The sequence below is a fragment of the Camarhynchus parvulus genome, chromosome 13, assembly GCF_901933205.1.
Source record: "Camarhynchus parvulus chromosome 13, STF_HiC, whole genome shotgun sequence".
NCBI lineage: Eukaryota > Metazoa > Chordata > Aves > Passeriformes > Thraupidae > Camarhynchus > Camarhynchus parvulus.
Window position 1 is genome coordinate 2,881,848 of NC_044583.1, and position 22,214 is coordinate 2,904,061.

The window sequence follows — 22,214 nt, forward strand, 5'->3', positions numbered from 1 at the left end:
TCTTAGATCAAATAATTTATTTAGTAATTCCATGTAAACACTTCAGATTTACTAGCAAATACAATGCTTGCTGTTCTTTTAAATAGATCATTCAAAAAATAAGAATCTATTATTAATGGCAGGTTGACTAGAGATCTCCATACTACTGTACAATAAGGAATTTGTTTTCTAATGGATTTAACATCTCGATTTTTCTTGTTCTGCATTTGCTTTACACAAAGCCCAAAGGACACAGGTTTGAACTGCTCCCTGACGATGCCACTGCGGCCCGGGGTGTTTTGGGGAAGGTACGCAGGCAACTCCTCCCATCCTGGCATTGGTGTGAGCTGATGTGAGGGTGGGGTGGCAGAGCTGGCGTGAACACTGTTCACAAACACACGCCTTTTCGGTCAGAAAACAGACAGGGAACGGTGGAGAACTTCTCTTTGGGATGTATAAAAGCAACGAACTCCATCGTTGGCATTTACTTATCAACACAGCAGTACACATACACGTATCCACAGTCTGGAAAAGCATCCTATGAGCTGGAGAAAGCAGTGGTTCTGAGGCTTGGTACACCAGTGCACTAAAACCAAAAGAATGATACCTTCTTACATAGTCAAATGAAAAATAAATATCTTTATTTTCTGCCTACTTTATTTCAGTTTTCAAATAAATTTTAAATAAATCTGTACAAAGTATACTGTTACAGTATATATTTGTAAGTGAACTGAAATGCCTAAGTGTAACAACACTACAGGAAAGCAGTAAAGATTGGCACATCTCTAATCAAGATTAACTTTTACACTCAAAAAATACCAACGCCTGTGAAAACCCTCAAGATATTTTTGGTATTTTTTATGCAAGTTGTAATGACAGACCAATTCTCCCCTGCCTTGAAAAGAAAATCACTTCTCACGGTTTTCAGAGAACATGAACATCTTTATGATGCTAAAGGGACACCATCAGGTGAAAAGAGAGAGAGAGATTTCAATTTTTAAAAAGCAAACGCTTTGGTCAAAAATCAAGTCAAGTTTGAGATTTGTGCACTTTTTCCATCTCCCCAAGCTGCGGCTGGGGCCGGGCTGGGGCGGGAGCAGCGGCGCTGCCGGGATGGAGCTGCTCTGGCCGGGGACACAAAGCCTCGGGAGAGGAGCTGCTCCCCTTGCGAGCCAAAAGGAATTCACACGCATGCCGCACGGCTGCGTTTTGTGGTTTCTTTTTCCCCCCAAAAGCAAGAAACTAAAATTGAACTGACAGTGTCCCTTTGCTCAAAATAAAGACTTCTGTGCTAGAGAGGTCAGGTACTGAAATGAACTTTTTCACAGGGTCAAAGAGCCAGGTACATCTCAAAATCCAAGTTTTCAAATCCAACTGCAGTTATTAGATTCATGAGCTCTCAAAACCTCCTAATATTTCGTTAAATAATTCCCAATTGGGAATTGGGGATAAATACTACAGATTAAGAGTGAGAGTTTTCTCTCTTAATCTTTCCAAAGATATATTCACTCAAAGTTTACATGCTGAAAGTTAATCTTACATTAGAATGTAATTGGCTGCAACATAAACCTATAAATGAATCAACTACCATAGATTAAACTCTGTTAAATATTTCTAAGTTAATAAAATATTGACAGTATTATAAAATTACAGTATTTACAATAAGAAAAATCTAGACTAATATATACCTTTAACAGATCTCTTCTCCAATTTGGGATTGCAACGGAATTATGAATATATGAACAATTTATTAGAAAGTTGCATTGCAATTATCAGGTTTCCCATTAGAGCTAGAGAGGGTGAGCTATCACTGCCTTTGGAAAAAACAAAAAGTGACTTCTGGTGGTGGGGTGTAGCTTTTGAGTACCAAACTGGTAACAGGAGTCCTCCGCAAGACGTCTGAAGATAAGGTAGGACCAGCCTCAACTGCTCAGATTAAGGTTGTATTACAGAACTGCCAGCAATCAGAACCACCCAGGCTGCAAAAGGGGAGGAAAGGTAGTTTTCAGCTCAAAGTGCACAGCTGGAAGGCCTCCCCTCATTCTGGATTCCACCTAAGGCTGAGGAGCTCTGATCAGCTCTCAGGAACCTCAGCTCGGGGTTGGTGAGGAGGAAATGAGCCACAGTGCTCCTTAAAGGGACATGGTTGGGCTGCAGCTATGCCAAAAACACCCCTGTCAACCATGGAGGACAGAACCAGACTGGGCATTTGAGATCCTCTTGGACTTGCTTTCTTAGGAGGTTTTTTTTGGGGAGGGTCAGGGATGGGCTTTGGTTTGAGGGTTTTTAAAAATTTTTTAATTTTGTTTGCTTGGGAGAAAAAATTTGGCCTGGACCATGCAGTAAACTCATTTTCTATCCCTCATCAGGTTCTCTGTTTCTGGGATATTAACAAAACGTGCAGTGTTTGGGTGGCAAATACTTGTGGGGAAAAAGGAGGCGTCAACATTCCCAAGTCAATTTGTCTTGGGATAAATCAAAAGCAATTTGAGTCCTTAAAAATCGCCAGCTGCTTTTGGGGTCTCAGACACCCAGTGATGTCCTTTTAAGGATCAGATCTTTCACTTGCCCTTTTTCCCAGCCTTGGAGGAAGAGTTTACAATGACTTTAGGAAGGGCCATGTTCACATTCTCTCCCTCCTCCCCATGTCACATTTGCTTTCTAGGAAAAAAGGGGGAGAAAAGTAAGTTTCAAACTCCTTTCCCTCCCTTCCCTCCCCCGGTCCTGCTCACAGTAAACCAGAAATGGCAGTTTTTAGTGTATATTTTGGGATCAATTATTTTTTCAGCCCCAAGCCTGAAGATGCTAGTGAGAGACCTACCCACAGGCTTCGGAGAGGAGGAGCAATTTAGGGGTTTCTACCAGTCCCCGTGGCGGGCAGGTGGGAACACCTCTGTCCTTAAAAGCAGGATTTAAAATGGTAAAAGAATAATTTGTAAACTCGGATCTACATTACCAACAGAAGGCTCTAGGTCCTGCGGGCTCCAGTTCCCAGAGATGCAGAGCAGGAAAACTAGAAAGAGAACTTGGTACCTTTCAACCACCTGCTGGGTTGTACTGGGGGGGAGTGGGGAATGAGAGAGACAAAATGCCAACTGACCTTATAAACAAAGGTATGTTTAGGGCTTCTGGTTTCAGGAATAAACCGATATTTACTGGTAAAAGTCTGCCAAAAAACAAAAACAGAAACACAGGATTACTGGTAAATATTGGTTTATATGGAGAATTAAAAAAAAAAATTAAAAAAGAGATGTCATTGTGCTCCTGATCTCCACGTGCTCCCAGGTGGGAGCTGAGAACCGACCCATGGCATCCCTGCACCCAGCAGTGTCTCTGGCACCTGGACACCTCAAACCAGAAGCCTTGTGTTGAGAGGAAAATCATGTTTATTTCCTTTACTCCCCTTAAACTACGTGTTTCTGGATTTCCCCCTCCCTCCTCCGCAAGGCTGGTCCTACGGGGGTTTGGCTCAGGAGTGGGAAGTCTGCTTCCAAAAGCACTTGGAAGTGAATTTGTACATAATATGGTATCTCAGCACAAGGCTGCTGGGGCCTGAGCCTCGGCTGCTCCCTGAGATACCATAAAATATACAAGACTGAGTGGATATTTTAAATAAAGCATTTTCTTGTAAGTGTCATAAACCCATTCATTTTATTTACATGCTTATTTATTTCCAAAAATAGAGTTGGTCCACATTGGACAAGAGAAATCAAGAAGCCATACAGTAGAAGAGTTAAAAGTCCAACATTTAACCAAAGTACAATGAAATTCCAGAAGTCTGTGGCTGACTTGAACCACAGAAACATACACATGAGCCACACAGACATTTGTACATAGAGCATTATATTACCAATAATATTTGCAAACATGAGGTCAAGATGGCTAAAAACCCAGCAGGACTGACCCGGGCGTCCTGGCTGAACAGAAGTGGGTGCTGAGGGGCCGTCACTGCTGTGGGGAAACACAACTCTCCAGAGATTTTGCTTCACTTTTGGTTCTTTTCTTTAACTGAGAAAGTCCTAATTTTTCTGCCCTGGGGATCCAAATTGAGGACACGGTGAAAGCCAACCCCACATTAGGAGCTCCCTAAATGCCAGGGTGCCGGGGGCTCAGACCTGCGGGACAGCACGGGTGCCACAGGGCACCAGAACCCCACAGAGGGCAAAACTCTGCCCTCTGCCACTTGGCCTTAAAGATCACCTGGAAAAGAAAAAATGGGGATTTATACCCTTGTGGTGTGCTGAAAAAAGGTCTGGATGGGGTTTGCCTTGAAAACAAGGATTTCCCTCCCTTGCCATGGGCAATTTTTGGCATTAGTTATTTTAGTCCTGTCTACCTTTCCTGGAAGATCACAAATATTCTAGAGGATGTTGCACTGACGGGTGAGGGAACAACTTTTTACATTAAAAAAAAAAACAAAAACTTGGAGGATGGACAGCAGAAGAAAAAAAAAACATATGGAAAAGATGCCTTATCTGTGTGAGGGCCCAGCTCTCTGGGTATCTCCATGGACCTCACCATGACAATATCTCAGTGTCTCCAAAGGATGGAAAAACAGACTTAAATCTGTATGTTCTGCTGCAAAGAATCACAGCAAGTAAAAAGGGGAAGACATTTGTAGCACTTCTGGTACTTCTACAAACCACCCACTACATGGAGTAGAACCACACAAAAAGGGTATAAACTAATTTTCCTTTTTCAAGTCATCTTTGACACTCACGCTATTAAGCCTAGTCCAATGTGAATGCTAGAACAGAGCTAATGTACAGAATACCAGCAATAATTATCAGTACCTAACAGGATTTAAAGGCAAGTATACTCAGTACATTTATAAAAAACACTAGGACCAGAACCAGAGCTCTGACAGCAGTTACACAAAGCAGCCGTGCAGGTCTCTACAAGGACAGAGCCTTTAGCACAAGTCTCTATGATCATCTGAGCCTGTGACAGACAACTCGATCTCCTAATTTGTTTCCTAGAACATTTCTAATTGCAGATGTGAAATACATTTGAAAACAGAGACGGGCCTGATCCTGTGCAGTTGAGTACGTACAACACACCCCAGTGAAACTCAAAGCCCAAATTCCTAAAGAGAGAGCACAAGAAATTGTTGTCTTACATCAAATAACTATCATGCAAGCATACCACGACGGTTTTATATTGAGTAACTTCAAAGTCAGCTGGTATAATTTAACTAGAAGTGAGCAATCTAATGGATTTCTAGGGGTAGGGACAAAGGTTGTGCCAGTGACAACCACCTGATCACAGGGGAGAGCAGCACAGGGGCACTGTGGGGCTCTGATGAGCTGTGGAACAGAGGAGCTCCTGCTCAGCAGCCTCACAGACCTGCACCACACCTGGGATGTGCAGGATTCTTGTGGCAGGCTACAAACCTTCCCTTCATTTGCTCTGCTACCACAATCAGAGTTCTTCCTCCTGAATGAACAATTCACTTACAGCCTGGCATACTGACAGAGCATTAAAAATTACTCTTTTTCACCCCTGTTGCTGTTGCCTCACATGTCCCAGGGTCAGCCCCATGCTCACTGCACCAAACTTTATGCTCTTCTCAATTTTCCAGCCACAGCCAGGCTGGGGTCACTTCTCCAGTATAACCCAACCACTCTGCTCCTTCTCTTTAAACACAAACTCTGATTGAAAGCCTCACAGTGCCTGCAGTTATCCTGTTTCTATTGCAAACTCCAACAACTTATCAAAGCACTCACTCTTTGGTACCATCATCTACCAGAGACAGGGAAGGTGGAGAAGCCAGGGTACTTGCCATGACTCCTGGACTTTTAAGAAGCCTAAAACTAAGCCAGGGCAGCAAAAGGTTGCTCTGGCTGACACCAGTTACCTGTGAGTTCTCCTGGGTCTCTTGGGAAGAGAGGTAACACAGGTCTGCATGTGCACACACCAACAATCCCCCCTCAAGGACAGTCCCAGGCAAGAGCTGGAAGATGCTGCCCAGACCTCTGTTCCTACTCCTTCCCTTTCTGCCCATTATAAAAGTCAAGACCTCTGAGTTTTTCCTTAGTAAGAAGCAAACAGAACATAGCCACAATATCAGCTGCTGAGGCACACTCTGGGGTCTGGCAGACCTGCAAGTCCAGCTCAAGGCAGGAATTTTAACTGGGGGTGTTGCTTTACAGGAGAAATCTAGATTTCTCTAGATTACCCAGTATTCTGGGCTTGTTTCTCCCCTCAGACCAGACTTTGCAACCTGGACCTAGTGCTGTCCACCACAAAAGTTTCATGAAAATCAACCTTTCTTCACCCAGCAACTTTGGGTTTCATTAAACCATTGAGTGGAACTCATTTGCTCAAAGGCTGAAGATGCAGACTTGGAAGCCTTTAATCACCTTCTCGAACTAGACTTTGGTCTACCTTTTGCTCCCCAAGTGACAAATAGCAACTGCAACCAAAGAAGGACTCCGTGGTATTTCTCTTCTCATTACAAGCCTGTTTTTTATCCTGCTCTTTGCCAATGTGTTGAGACATTCTGGTAGGTGCCTCAGCAAACCAGACTGATCATAGAATCAAAGAATGGATTGGGTTGGAAGGGATCCCCTGCTCCAATCCCCTTTCTATGCAGAAAGTATGTTGCTTTCTCCCTCTCACACACTGAAGAGCTACAGCATTCCAGCCTCACCTTCTCAAACTGGAGTTCAGGGTTGCTGATCTGCAATTCCCAGTGCCCTGACTAATACTTTAATTAAAAAAAAAAAAGAATAACCTGACATTAGGATGTTATCTAATAATGGAGAATACTAAGCTGTTTTTTGACAGCCCTGTTTTTGTTAGTACCTTTAAGTGTTTCAGTCCCAAGCTTTTTTAAAATCCCTTGATACATCTGTTGCTCCTCCACTTGAATTTCCTACTTTGCTCCAGCATCTCTGCCTCACTTGAGTTTCAGAGGAAGGCTCCTTATTCCACCCAAAAGGACAGCAGGCTCTCAAACGTGCCCTGTGCTCCAGAATGAGCACAGGGCACGTTTGAGAGGACTGGAGGAGTCACTTCAGCAGCATGAAGTAGTGCAGGAAATGAATTCTGTCTTCAGTCCTGCACAGCCAGATTTTCTCCCCAGCCTTGTCTCTGATGTCCCTCAGACAGCATTGGCTTCCCAAAGCCCCCAGCTCTGCAAAGCCCCTCCTAAACTGCTTCATTTCCTACTCATGGTTACCTGCCCTACCACATGGCCCTTCCAGTCTGCTCCTCCAGAGCTGGACTTCTGTCCTTGGGTGGAATCTTCCTGAACTCCAGAATTCTCTTCCTTTATAACTATTTTTAACAACAGTTTTAGGGTTGTTCATTCTTTCATGGCAGAGTTCTGCCTCACCTGGATTTTAGTAACCTTCCCAAGTATCTGTGGTAAGTCCAAGACTTCATTTTTCTGATCTTCTCCCCTGCAATATTTTGGAACAAAAGACTCACTTTTAGTCACCTTCTACCCTGAGAATGCTGAACCTGCAACTCAGTGACCCCCAGGTGGTCACTGTTACTTAACAACTCAACAATAATTGTATTTTGAATCAGGTCTTATGTTTTAGTCCTGAACAAAGGCTAACTCTAGACCAGGCTGTTACAAGAAACGATCCTTTAAGTAAATCAATATGTTTGCTCACCAAAATGTTAGCCAGTTCCCCCCCAAACAATCTGGCCAGATAGCATGGTCATAACAGAACTCACTTTTTCTAACAGGTTTATGAAGATGCATGAGCCTGTTTTTTTTCCCGAGGGTCATGAAATCCTCCACTTTCCTTTTGACTGGAATAGAAAGCTTCCTAATACCTCCATGTCATTAAAATACAGAATTTATATCCAACATAAATGTGGCTGTTTGGTCGTCAGTACTCCAATTTCCTCAGATTTTACAGCAACCTTTTAGATGTAGTGTTCCTCCTTTATGACCTAACATACCTGCTACAATGGCAGGTAATGCAGTATCTTATTGATTTCCATCACCCCCACCATGCTTCAATCAGAGCAGCTGTGCTGAGGTCTTTTTTCAACACCAAGCAGTCTACAACAACTATTTTTGTCTCCTGTTTCCACCCTGTTGTGCAGATGTGCCCGTTCCTTACTCCAGCCCTGTCCCTCCCATGCACACAACTCTGCTCCCAACCTCCTGCCCCAACACCTCAGCCTCCCACCAGCCTCTGTCCTCCCCAAACCCTGCCCAGCTCCCGTGCCACCAGGCTGGGGACACCTGGAATGAGGTGGAAATGCTGTGAAGTCACAGCTCCTCAGCTCACTTCCCTGCCACAGCCTTTTCCCAGGCACACACACAGACTTTAGGAAGAGGCACTGCCACGTCCTAAATTCTGTCTCCTTCCTGGACAGCCGGTGTAGTTTCCCAGGTATCTCAGCTTCAAGAATGCAGGCTTGCCCCAAACACTGTGATACCTTTCAAGGTTTATGTGTCCAATCAACAGGGAAACAGTTTGATGGATCTCCTAATCATTGGGAGCTTGTATTTCCCATCACCAAATCCTCTGCCATTCAGACCTCCCACAGCTGCTTTTCCAGATTCTGGAGGCATTTCCAGAACACAAATCAACTCCTCAACCAAGGCTTTGGTTATAAATCACCCCTTCAATCCTGTCCAGTTTCAAGCCTCCACAAGGCAGGGCAGTCAGTGCTGCGGTGGGAATGAACCCTGACCATGCTTATTTATTTCCAAAAATAGAGTCGGTCCACATTGGACAAGAGAAATGTCCAATTCTCTTGGATTGGACAAGTATTTGGTGCCATCTCTCCTCAGCAGCTCAGCAGTTCTGGCCTCAGGATGCTTCCTGGAGCCTGGAATGCCCCCACTTGTTGCTCCATATAGTATTTCATCAGCAGATAATCACTTGCAAAGCGTGTCCTCTCTGCACTCTTGTGTGCAGTTCTTTGTGCAATTAAGCCAATGTACTTTGATTCCCATAATTAAGCTAGGAATTTTACTTTATGACCATATAAAGTCCATCTTTAAACCAAAAATAGACTGACCGTTAACAGATTCTTTTTTTTAAATGACTTTAAACCGCCAATTAGAGACTTGCATTGGACAAGATAAGTTGCATATGGCCTTGCAGAAGCCTGCAAGGACTCATTTTCCAGGACTTTTATTGACAGGTGAAGCTCAGAAGCCAACTTTTTTTTTTTTTAAGATAGAATGAGCCTCTGATCACAGCAGATCTATCCACAAACCAAACTGTTCACATGCATGAAAGCAGAGATGGCTTTTACATGAATCTGCAGTGCTCAGTTCAGAGTTATTAATGACAGAAAATAATTCAAAGCCTTTAGTCCCTACTTTGCTCAGACCTGCCTGATTGCCCTTCAGCAGCCCCTGGCAACAGTGAACGTACTGTCATTTATTATTTAAATAAAACAATCTTTTTAATAAAAAGAAATTCTGACCCCATTTAAACTCTCTACCTGACAAGACAGCAGCTTCTTTCCTTCACCTCTGGTGCTGCTCATGCAACTTTTTTTTTAAGCTGACCTGCCCACACAGCTTCTGATAAGCCAATGCTACATTGCCAGCTCTCCTCAGCATCACTCGAGTGGGAGGTTTAAATACCAGATTTCACAAAACCCTTTCTCCATGATTCCTAGCCCTGGCATTTCTTGAAGTATTGACAGATCGGCAAGCCTTCCCAAAAGTGAGCCAGCTGGACCTGCTTCTGCTGGACTGCTGCAGAGAGAAGAGCTGGTCCCTGAAATCCCAGCACTCACCTCTTGACCCCTAGGTGAGTTTTGAGGAGCCTGGACCGGCTGACACCGATGTGCCGATGCAGACTCACTCCCCAGGAGCTGCTGGTCTGAGCTCCCCTGCCCATATGAGATGCCTGGGCAAAAGGTGAGCCCAGGCAAGTTCCAAACCTCAGCAGACTGCAGGCAATAAAGCCAGCAGCCTACATCGTGCTCACTATTGTGCAACCAGGATGGAGCACGGAGAAATAAAATGCATTCCCTAGGGAGACACCAGAGCAAGCACAAGCTGGGGGACAGCCACACCCAAACCAAGGTGGCTGCTCTTCAAATGACAATGCTGCTCCCAGACATCCCAACAGACAGGTTCTGCCCGATGCACAACCACTCTCCTGCCCTCTGACAGCCACCTTTCTACCCAGAGTGAGAACAAAACCCCCCCAAACCTCTAATGGCCCAACCTCGATGGGCACACAGCAATTTGAGCCTGAGTCGCACAAGACGTTCACCAGTAACAGAAAAAACAACCACTGCTCATTTACTGACTCTCAATTCCCAGCAACAGAAACTATGCAGGTCCACAATAGGGACACAGCCTCCTCCAGCCTCACCTCAACACCAGCCACATCAGCACAACCACACTGGGGGGTCAGCCCTGCAGCCACCCCTAAACCCCCCGTGCCAATGCTGGCTCATGCATCAATCCAGAGCACGGGGGTGATGATGTCTGAGAGCCCAGCTCAGCTCCCAGACCCTCCTGCAAGCCTGACAGTAACACCTCCCAGCCCAAGCCGCTGCCCTGTGTCAGGCAGACACGATCTCTCGCACCAAGGCTGCACCCGCGGGGCTGCTGCCCGGTCTCTGCACCGTGCTCAGTAACACAGCCAAACCCACCGGGGTCAGCACGGTCACAGGGCTTCAGACACAGCTTGCAAGCCACTTTCACAAGCAATTCTCCATTGAAATCAACATCATGACTGGGATGACATTTCAACACAAGGAGGTTTTTCCCAAAAAGCTGTCTAAATCTCTCCAAGTCATGCACTTGCCGTCCCAGCGGCGCGCACTGGATCAGCTCCCACAGCAGCCACCTCCCTCCAAGGCCTCCCCAGCCAAGAGGGGCAAATCCTTCCATGCTGCAGATGTAAATCCACACCTCTCACCTCTCCAGTCTCAAACAGAAAGAATGAAGCTGGTTTTTCTTGCTTCCTGCATATTTCAAGATAGTGTTTCAAGAAAAAATGCTTCAATGCCACAGCCAGGGAGACTCAGCAGAAACTCCCACTGCCAGTGTTGCAGCCAATCTTCTTTGCACTTCAGTCTGCTGTGTGGCCCAAGACTCAGAAAGGGCTAAGGTGTATTTTTGCAAAGCTAATGTCAGGATGGATTAACTGATCACCAACAAAGCCAAGGAATTGTCTGAGTTAAGACTGAGTTCCTGCTGGGGAGATCCAGCAGATTCCCGTTCAAACCAAAAACCCTCCCAGCTGATGGCTGATCCAGAAAGGAGCAGAGGTTCACCACATGTCATGAACTCAGGCCTCAAGAAGAGATGTGGAAATGGCCAAGGTCACCAAGTTCAACAGCAAAGTAGGCCCTGCTTAGGACCTGACAGCTATGTTACCTGTGTTTTGGATATTTCACTCTCCTGTGAGCTCTAGCTTGGCATGATAAACTTAATGCTCACTGGCTGGTAAAACTTGTCTTAGTTAAACCCAAACTGCATCAGGTCTTACGGTCTTAGGCTGCTCCAAGACACCTCACACAGGGACAGTAGAAGTTCCCTACCAAACCACACACCCAACTCGAGCTGCAGAGGTACTGCCACAGCCCAGGTAATGTCTGATCACCCAAAACAAGACAACACCCACATGCAGGCAAAATCTATGGCCAGCCTGAGCAGGCTCCACCTTGGCTGGCCACAGTGCCTTCCAGAGCAGAGAGCTCAGGACCAGATCCTGTCTCTGGGTGAAGGAGTGCCAGCAGTATCGATCTGCAGGGGGACAGTGAAGCATTGTTTGGGGATATCCAGCCATTCACTCTGTCTTGTTTTAATCAGTCAACATTCAAAAGACAGATAGTGAGGCCAAAAGTCCTCTATCTTTATCTTTTTTCACTTAATCTCCAGCTGACATTTTTTTCCATGAAAACACGCCTCGTTTCTTGCTGTATGACTTCAGCTCTCCCTCTCCTGTGATATTTTGCCTCAAACAGGCTACACAACCGGTTACTACTTTTATAGAGGTGGGAGTGACATGCTTTGACTCTTCCAAAACACAAAATGCTCATCTGGTTTCAGCCACCAAACTGCAACAATGGGGACCAGCAGAGCCACCCCAGCTGGGGAGCTCAGTGTCCTCCGCTCCACGATCCCTTGGGACCAGCTGCCCGACACCCCTCAGCTTCTTGCGGCAAAGAGCCACTGTCATCAGGCTCTCAGGGGCTTCTTTCAGTGCCATACCTGTGCTGATGCTGAGGCATTTGCATGGCAGCCCAGGTGCACCTTGGCCATTCATCTCTGCCACATCCCCTCTCCCACCTTGCTCCGAAAGCCTTTTCCCACCCTCCAGACACACAACACCTTTGCTGGGACTGCTGGGAGCTCCTCCCCTGGACAAACTCCCTCACCCAGCCTGAAGCTACTGGCTCAGGAAATGCCTTTTTTAGTGACAGCACCAGCCTGCCCCAACACCAACCTGCTCATCCTTTCCCTTCCAATGGACTCCTCCAGCAGCAACTTCTATGCCAACCAAATTGCAGTAAAATATCCAGAATGCCATTGGAGAAGTAACACCGTGAACCGCCGGCAAATGGATGATTTGGCCTTTACTTCTCTCTGCTATCTGCAGCTGTTCTGCACTAACAACAAGCAACGCACAGCCCAGAAAAGCCTCATGGCCCACTTGTAATTCACAAGAAGTGGGATGGTTGCAGACCCTGATGCGAGCTGCCTTTCTCCCAGACTGCAGTGCTGCTAACACACAGCCTGTCAGGAACTGAAATGCTTCGGAAAGACAAGCAAAGGAGGATAGGCAGGCTAAGAGAAACTCCCAGAGCAGACCCAGGACCATCTGGCACAAACAGGAGCCTCTGCTGGGAGCAGAGCAGAGCAGAGCAGAGCAGGGCAGAGCAGGCAGCCCGGCTCCAGCTGCGGAGCTTCCGGAGAGCTGCCACACGAGAGGAGCATCCTTCCTGTGCCATCACCCCCAGCCATCCCAACACAACACACACCTCTTCTGAGAAGAAAAAAAATACCAGGAACTTCAGGCCCAAAGATTAGGCTCTGGGAAATACGAGCTTTTAAAAAAGGTTATAATTTTGGAAGTCCATTTAAATTAACCTTAACTAGCTTTAAACTCTATATACGTATCTCCTTGCCACGCTCACAACCCACGCACATTTTGCAGAGCCAGTGAGCTAAATCATGTGCAAGCGAGCAGAGTAAAAGGAACCACATAAAAAAAAAGCTCTGGGCAGAAACTCTCTTTCATTGTTGCAAGCGGCAAAGGAGATGGCAACAGCAGAAGGAATCAGGAATAAAAATGGAACTCGCTTGTTTACCTTGTCGGTTTTGTCAAAACATTGTGACAACGCTTTGCGTGCAGTCAGTTTCTCTGTTCTGCCACCAAAAATTCAGAGCCCTTCACCTTTCTTCACACATCACAGGAGAAAGCCAAGAAGAGTAAAACTTTTAGGGAGAGAAATGAGTGTGCAAAAGATATAAAAAAGCCCAGCATGAGAATTTCAAACTACTGGGCTCGTCTTCCAGATAGTCCAAACACCACCAGGAACAGTGACCCTCCAGCTGCACAAGCTGAGTTAACGAGGAGCAGGCAGCCAACGAAGGAGGAGAGTAAGACAATAAAGGGAAAGTTTGGGTAAGCCTGACAAAAAGCAAAAGAAAAAAAGAAAAAAGAAAAAAAAAAAAAAAAAGCCAGGAAAAAATAAAGCTGCAAACTGGGTTTCTAAAAAAGATAAATTCTTGACAGTGTCTTTTTAAAAGAGAAACTCACAGTGCTTCAGGCAGAGCCCTACCTCTCCAAAAGCCACGCAATCCAGTAGGAAGCAGCAGGTTTTTGAAGGAGCAAATTGCAAGCTGTGGAAGAATTTGCCTTTACTGCCTTCTTTCCAACTCACCTAAGACAGACTCAATGTCTACCTGGAGGACTAGCAAAACCGAGGAAATTGGTTGGTTCTAGTTAGACTTTTGAGGTTTTCATGCTTGAAGAGAGCCCCTAAAATGTAAACCTGTTTTAGCATTCTTGTACATTAATGTCATCGTTCTCCCTGCTGACTCCCACAACTTCTGCCACAGACAAGTCAATCAGATTTGGTATATGCCCTGGGACAGGGAAGGGGTGGGCTGGGCTTAAAGCAAACAAGCAACCAAAAAATAATTATGTCAGTGCTCTGCAAGGTGTTGGATCCAAGCTCGGTGGATCTGCTGAAGTCTTCGATCCAAAACACTTGGCAATTTTACTTAAAAAAAATGAAACAAAAAAAACTTGACCTGTTGAACTTAGAGAAAAGCAAGTGGCAGACCTTGGAGGAAGGGCGACAGCGTGTGAGGGTGCAAAAACATCATGTGCTGTAGTTCACCACTTTAGAAGAAATCAGAGTTTTGCTTTGGTTGGTTTTGCTTTTTCTGAAGTGCCAGGGAAAGGCGCTTCCCAAAGGGCGACTTTGGAATTTACGGGCGCCAAGGTGGAAGCGTGAAGTGAGGACATGCCAAACACATCAGGTTTGCATAAACCCTTCTGGAAAAAGTGCACCGTGGTTTTAGGAAAAATGCATATCTACCAAATCTCCACTGACCAGGGGGCCACTTGTGCACGCAAAATTGCATCAATTGGCAGCATCAATGCTGACATTTTTGCCTTCTCCTTCCACCCCCCTCCCCAATTTTTTTTTCCTTGGGAGACATAGAGCGCCACTGCATTAGAACGTACAAGAAATGAAAACAGTGAGTACGACTGATATAGATCCATTGACTTTTTATTACAAATGTACTTGATCACTTGGCTTCAAAAAAGTTTAAATCAACCCCTATTTTCTGTACGCCAGTACAAAGTAAAATCTATTTTACAAATTAAATACCTAAAAATTTGACAAAAATATTAAAGTTTGATGGAAAAAACAGTTATAAAAATCTTAAATCCCCTCTTAAGAAGATAAGAGATAACATTCCCTCCCAACCCCCACAGTCCTGTTATACAATATTAATAGTCATTTTTTTAGAATAGGTAGGTAAGTTATATCTTGCTGTTAGCATACAAGTCACTCTAATAGCTTTATCTGTATATACTCCAGTTAGTGCATGAATGTCATCTGATTGAATATAATCAACTATCTTTAACTGATCCCTAATTTACATTTCATAGCTTGCATAGTTTGAAGGGACAAAGGTTACACTACAGCTAATCATAAAAAAGGTGGTTACAGTGCTATTTTTAAAGGCAACAAAGTAATTGCTCCCAAAAAAAACCCCAAACCCAAAACTAAACGAAAACAAAGAAGTTACCGGTCGGCTCTGAGCAGGGGTTAAATCCCCGGCAGCAGCTCTGCCTGGCTCACGGGGTGGGCTCTGCGCCCGCCCGCTGCCCCCTCTGCGCTTCCCCCAGTCCCGGGACAGGTCGGGAGCCGCTCTCCCGGCAGCGCTACGCCCAGCGCATTTCAACCCCTGCGAGGGATACGCACAAAGTGACACTGTCAAGTATTTCTTTCTTTTTTTTTTTTTTCTTTTTTTTCCAATCGAATTTTCAAAAAACGAAAAGCCCTCCGCGTACGGGCGCGCCCGGCTGGGAGCTCGGAGCGCTCCCGGCACCCGCGGCCGGCCGGGCTCCTGCTCGCCCGCCGATCCCGCCCGGCCCAACCCGGGGGCTCCCGGTACCGGGGCTCGGGGGGGGGAGCCCGGAGGGTCCGGCCGGGCCCCCCGGCTCCCGGGAAGCTGCTGGCTGCCTCCCGCCGCAGCATCGTAAGCGGGACCGCAAAGAAGAGGCAGGAAATCAACAGCGGCTCGTGCTGTTTCTTTTTTTTCCTTTTTATTTAAATTCTCAAAGACAGAGCAATTTCATTTTTTTGTTTTCATTTTAACAAAAAAAAATAGAATTTGAATTCGGAGGACATTTCCCCGTTAGCATAAAACCACTTAAAAGGTGGTTGTATTTCAATGGTAAATTACTTGACAGCGTCCCTTTAACTTAAAAATAAAATAATGTCAGTATTGCAATGAATTTCAAGTTTTCTTGCACGTAGTCATTATAAAGTAGCTTTTATCATGCTCTTGGACCTATTCTACAAGACATTTAAAAGCATATCATCAAGGAAAATATAAGGCATACTTCTCAGGAATTAGGTATCTTGGCACATTTGAGCATACTGTCTTTTTTAAAAACAACACATATGGTCAAATATACCTTTCTTCTTCTAACATTAAACAGGGTTTTCTGTACTTTGTTTTAAATACTGAGATATTAGAGCCTTGGTAAAGTACCGAGCACCTCCGGGAAAACAAAAATTAAAACAAAAAAAGCAAAAAAATAAATCCAATGAAAACTAAAACAACGAGGAGCAAAATCCCACGAATCTTTACAGTCATTTTAGTCTTTCGTTATCATCATTCATCAAGTCCTTGGACATACAGAACGTGCGTTAAAAGAAGAAATAACCAAAACGAAACAAAAAAACCAAGGAAACACGCAGAAGAAACCCAAAACGAGACAAAAACTGACCACAAGTTCTCGGCCACTGTTCACAGAACTGCCCGCGGGCTGTTCCAGGCTGTACTGGTTTGACTGGACCCGCGCGGCCCGTGCGCTCCTCCAGTCAGCCGGATCCTGGGCAGGATCCGGGCGGCGCGGGCGAGGAAGACCACGGGAGGAGCCTGCCTCGTTAGCGATGCTCCCAGGAGCCGGCAGGGACGGAAGGACACTCTGCCGTGCTCTCCTCGCCTCCCGCTACTTATTGCTGGGAACGCACCGCGGCGGCGTTGGAACTACGGGCGCCGGAGCGCGTCCGTCGGCAGCGCGACAACTTTGGGGAGGGCAGCGAACAGCAGGACCGAGACAATCAATCAAGTAGCAAAAAAAACCAAAGCAATTAAATTCCTAACTACGTCTAGCAGCATGGAGAGTGCAGTCCCGACACATCACAGTTGAAGTACAATAATCGCTGGAACTGCCCATCCAGAGCCTCCGATTCAGAAGCAGGTTATCAGACACATGTTTACATGCAATTGAGAACCATTTCAAATGTCACATTACGCACTCTGAAAAGCTTATTTCACTACTGGGAAATAGGAAAAGTGCACATTAAAGCAATTTTAAACATTTCCAGTGATTGTTTAAAAAGAAACAGAAACACCTCGCTACCAGCGGCTCGTGTTTAACTTTCTGTGAACACTAACAGCAAACTTCTTTCAAGGGCAATAATGCATGGTACAATGGAAACAGCTTGTTTTGACACTTACAGTACATCTCAAAAAAAAACCCCAAAAAACAAACCAACAAAATAAAAACCCCAAGAAGAAAAAGGGAATTATAATTTCAACTGGGAATAAAATGACAGCAGGAAATCAAATTCTTTAAAACAAGCTTTTTTTTTGTTTTCTCCCCACCCTTCGGAAACTCCATCCTTGCCCCTCGGTAAAGAAGTGCTGGCAGCTCCTGCTCGCACAGGAGCAGCTCAGGTCTACCTGACCCCTAACTCAGCCAAGACCATTCAGCAAAATGATTGCATTCCCAAAAAACTTCCGAGTGGAACAAGATTCTAGTTTCTCTGAAATGCTCTCTACTGAATTCCAGCCAAGAAAAGAAAAGAAAAGAAAAAACAAAAAATAAAGTTTTGTTTTCACTGTTTAAGGCATCTTTTTTATAACATTTTCTCTTCACTCGCAATGATGATAGTCATGCAGCAGTTTAATGATAAAAATATATTAATATTTTACTATACAGCAGCAAGAAGTTAGTCAATTAAAAGCACACCAACATTTTTTTTAAAGAAAAAAAAAACCATAACTGAAAAACAACGAAGACAACCTGTAAAAGTCTATTATTATTCTTCTTATTATTACAAACAATTTCAATTTGGAGAACACACCTGGACAGATTTAGTGTTCTGACAAATCTGTGTTCGCCTAGCCTGGGCTTCGAGCAGAGCCCGCGCCCGGCGGGAGCTGGGACGGGGAGGGCAGGGCACGGCCAGGCTGGCCAGGTATGTAGCCAGTAATAATAACTAGCACCACAGCTACATGGAAATCCATGACGGACACACACCGGCTTGGCTTTCACTGTCCAACCAAACTCCGACCCCCATGGCTCAGTGGGATCACGCTGCCCTCGCTGCACTGCTTCCTAACAGGCCTACGGAAGTTAACAGGGATCAAAGCATCGGTCCGGACCTCGCCCGAGCTCAGGAGATAGTGCTAGTGCCAGTGGCCACACAGAAAGACTCGCTACCTGCTGTCCAAAAACAGGTGGACTGGAAACCGCTGCACATCAGGTTAAGTACTTTAAGTACACAGAATAAAAAAAATATATTATGAACAATACAAGTACATCTCATATACACAATAATGACAATACGCCTACTCAGTTGTAAACCAAACAGGTGCAGAAAAAAAATATTATGGGAGGAAATTCTTTACTTTTCGTTTTTTTTCTCTCTCTCTCTCTTTTTTTTTTCCTTTTCCTCTTTTCGTTTTTTTTTTTTTTTACTATTTGAATAACTTTGGTTCAAACGTAAAAATCACAAGTTAGCAATTTCATTTAAATGCCTTTTTTAATAATTTTTCTTCATGTTCACAGAAGTTTCACTGACCATTTTTATATGTTTAAGGTCCAGATGCAATGCATATTGTATAAAAGAGAGCACTTATTGTTTACCTTGCATGAATTAAACCTACGTACCTTTTAACTCTACAAACTTCTGCATAACATTTAGACAAAGCTCAGACACACAGCATGCCTAGCCCTCATATATATATACACATCTCTAATCACAGGTATATAGGGTGTCAAATATACTATAGTAACCTCCATGTAAGGTTCAAAATTTGGTAACAAAATGAGAAGAAAAAACTAAAAATATTATTTTACGTGTTCTAAAATATCTCTTTTTTTTTGTGCTAAAGTCAAATGTTAGCTCAACATGAAAAGGACTTCTTTTTATATAATTCAGCAATATTATAATCTTGACCATTTTTGCAAACACTTTTAATAATAATAGCTTAAACGTGTACAAAAGTTCTCGGTTAATTAGGGAAATAAACACTCAGTTCTTTATATTTTTAATCAAGTAGGAAACACAGTTCATATATAATGTTATTACTTTTTTTTTTGACTCTTTTTTTTTTGTGTGTTTTTTTTTTTTTTTTTTTTTTTGTTTGTTTTGTTTTGTTTTGTTTTTTAGCAGCTGCTTACTGTTTGATACGGTGGGTAAAGTGGAGGAACATCCAGCGATGGGTGGCGGGTCTGAGGCGCTGCTGCTGCCGGGCGGCGGGGGGGGCGCCGGGCGGGCGGCGCGGCCGGGGGGCTCCGGGCGGGGGGGCTCCGGGCCGCCGCCCCCGCGCCCCGCCGCCCGCCCGCCCTCCCGCCGGCGGCGGGGCCAGTCCGCGTCCCGGGGGCGGGCGGTCAGTCCTCCTCGGGCTCCTCGGCCTGCAGCAGCGCGCCGGGCGGCCGGCGGCGGCCGCCTCGGCCTCGGGGGCGGCTCGGCGCCCACGGCGGGGGCGGCGGCGGCGGCGGCGCGCTTGTCCCGCTGCTTCTCCTGGATCTTCTTCATCTCGTCCGAGTACTTGCAGAAGGTGTGGCCGAACTTGGCCCAGACCTTGTAGGGGACGGTGATGGAGTTGCGGTAGGTGGGCTTCACCTCGCTCACCCGCATGAACACGCCGTACTTGTTGGAACCCACGTCGAAGAAGAAACGCTTGTTGTCCACAGTCAAGGAGGTGCCCTCGGGCAGCTCGGCCGGCTCCTCCTCCACGCCGTAGTCGTCGATGAGCTTGGCCAGGGCGTCGCGGAACTCGATGAGGCCCTGTGCGGGCAGCGCGATGGTCTGGCCCTGCGTGGAGCCCAGCCCCGGGCCGCGGTTCACGGTCTGGCGGACGCGCAGGAAGCGCCCGCGCTGGTTCTCCTTCAGATCCATGTAGTACTTGCGGTTCTCCCGCACCAGGAACTCGCTCTTCAGCGCCCGCCGGGGCTCGTCGGCCGCCTGCGCCAGCTCGGGGGGCTGGCTGGGCCCCAGCTGCGCGTAGTGCTCGATGAAGTCGCCCAGGTAGTCGCGGAACTCGACGGCCACCGACATGGAGAGGGTCAGGCGGCTCTTGTTGCCGCCCGCGCCCACCTCGGCGATCTTGAGGAAGCGGCCCTTGGCGTTCTGCTTCACGTCCAGGTAGAAGCGCTTGTTCTGGATGTCCACCCGCTTGGAGGCCAGCTCCTGCGTCTCGTGCTGCAGCCCGCCGCCCGGGCCCCCGCCGCCGCCGCCGCCGCCGCCCGGGCCGCCGCCGCCCGCGCCCGGCCCCCCGGCGCCCGCCGCGCCCCCGCCGCCGCCGCCCTGCTCGCTGCCGCTGTCTCTGTCCGCCATGATGCCGCCGCCGCTCCGCCGCCGCCGCCGCTCGGGCCTCGCCCGCCGCTGCTCGCCCCGGCGCGGCCGCCCCCGCGCCGCCGCCGCCTCCTCCGCCGCCGCCGCCTCCTCGGCCGCCCCCGGCCGCCGCCGCCGCCGCCGCCGCCTCCTCCTCCTCCCCCGCCGCCGCCGCCGCCGCCGCTGCTGCAACAGCCCCCGCGGCCACCAGCCGGCCGCGCTCTCGCGAGATCTGCCGGAGCGAGGAGAGGGCGCGGGAAGGCGGCAGAGAGCGGCCCCCGCCGCCGGCCGCCCCGGCGAGCACGGCGGCAGTGCCGCGCCGCCGAGCGGCCGCCGCGGGTACTGCAGCTGCGCGCTCCCCCCGCGCACCGGCGGCGCCGCGGCCGAGCCCCGCTCCGGGCGGCACCGGCAGCGCCCGGCCCCGCCGATGGCCCCGCCGCTGGGCCCGCCGCACCCGCGCTCCCGCACCCCGGGGACAGCCCGCGGGGCCCGGGAGAGCCGCCGGGTTCGTGCTCCCCGCAGCCAACCGTACGGGAGAACGCTGAGCAGCGGGCCCTCCTCCCGGCTGGGATGCCCGGGATGCCCGGGTGGGATGTGTGTTTATTCGGGGTTGATGATGAAGTGAATTAATTGGCCTATGGCGTGGCGCGGGGCTTGGAGGCTCGGGAGCGCTGCGGGGATGCGGAGCGGGGGGATCGGGCGTCCCCCCGCAGCGGGGGTTTGGAGGTGGGGCTTGGAGGTGGGATTTTGGAGGCTCGGAGGTGGATTTTGGAGGTTTGGGGGTGGGTTTTAGAGGTCTGGGGGTGGGTTTTGGAGGAGATGCTTTAGCTTCTAGTCCTTGTTTCCAAACCCTCAATTTTAAGCCAGCTCCAGCCCAAGTAAGGATGTTTTCTCCTGATGCTGCAGGCCAGGGAGCAAACTGGTAGGATTGCTCTGGGTAGAAGTCTGTTCCCTGCCTGCTGCTTCCAGGACTGCTGACTTCTGTGGAAGGCATGGATGTTCCTCTAGCATCCCAAAAACCCTGCAAGTGTTGCACAAAGAGTGGTGCTATGAGGTGAATTTTGGGGTGGCCTGTGGAATGTGCTTGGCACACAAATGACTTTCTCAGGGGGACAGCGAGTGAACTGCTGAGACATCTTGTTGCATTAGAGGATGCTCCAATATCCCGGGAGGAACCCCCAGCCTGCCCCATGGCTGTGGTTAAAGCCGTGGCGATGGTGACTCCATGGGTCATAAGAAAAATACACAGAGAAACAGTTTCCTTTTACCACAGAAACAATATTTCAGCACTGGCTGAGCTGCCGCTTGCCCTGAGTGCTGGGGATGTGCTGTGCTCTCCGCAGATGCTGGGTTTGATTTTCAGCCTGCCTGAACTGTCCTGGGTGTTTCCTGGGTGTCCAGCTTGGCATCCCCACGCTGCCCCCACGGCAGGCTGCAGGCTGGTGCTTTGGCAACGCCTCTCTCTTGATTTGCTCTTTTTATCCTCAAGTCAGATGACATCAAACAACCTAAGCCGCGGCCTGTTGCTGTCACCAGCAGGTGTCCTTATGGATGAACCACGCTTTATCCATGTGGTACAACTGGGAACTGCATGAGGAGTTGTGTTTGTGCCCTTGTGGCTGGTCTGTCTGACTGGGGTGCGGAGAAAATCGCTGGTGCTGAGGATGCTGGCCAGCACAGAGGTTATTTTTCCTCCCCAGCACCGGCCAGTGGTACTTTTTCAGGAGTGGATGTGCTCCAAGTGGATACCAACAATCCTGGGAACAGTCTGCCAGTGTTGGTGCTTTGGGGAATGATGTTTTGTGGGATTCTGCTTGCCCAGCACCTTTCAGTGCTGGAAGTCACAGCCACCACCTAATGCTCTGATTTTGTGCCTGAATTTGGCTTGAATAAGGCATTTGCTTATTGAAGTAAGCAAAACAAAGGAAAAAAAGTGTTTTTCTTCCCAAAAGACAATG

General features: G+C 47.6%; 1 protein-coding gene and 1 long non-coding RNA gene across 3 annotated transcripts; both read right to left on the bottom strand.

Moving 5' to 3' along the window:
• LOC115908636 lies at positions 1-19,184 on the bottom strand. 2 transcript variants are annotated; one of them, XR_004061126.1, is made up of 3 exons: positions 19,101-19,184; positions 1,668-3,145; positions 25-565 (listed from the first exon to the last, which is right to left on the bottom strand). It is a non-coding gene; the product is annotated as an uncharacterized LOC115908636 (long non-coding RNA). The 2 variants fall into 2 exon arrangements; XR_004061125.1 differs by having other exon boundaries at positions 1-3,145.
• A 166-nt stretch (positions 19,185-19,350) lies between these two features.
• PURA (purine rich element binding protein A) lies at positions 19,351-20,259 on the bottom strand (the record flags this gene model as incomplete). The annotated part of the gene is made up of 1 exon (XM_030957700.1): positions 19,351-20,259. A coding segment is annotated over exon 1 (909 nt), but the record flags the coding sequence as incomplete, so codon positions are not given.
• Positions 20,260-22,214: the final 1,955 nt, after the last annotated feature.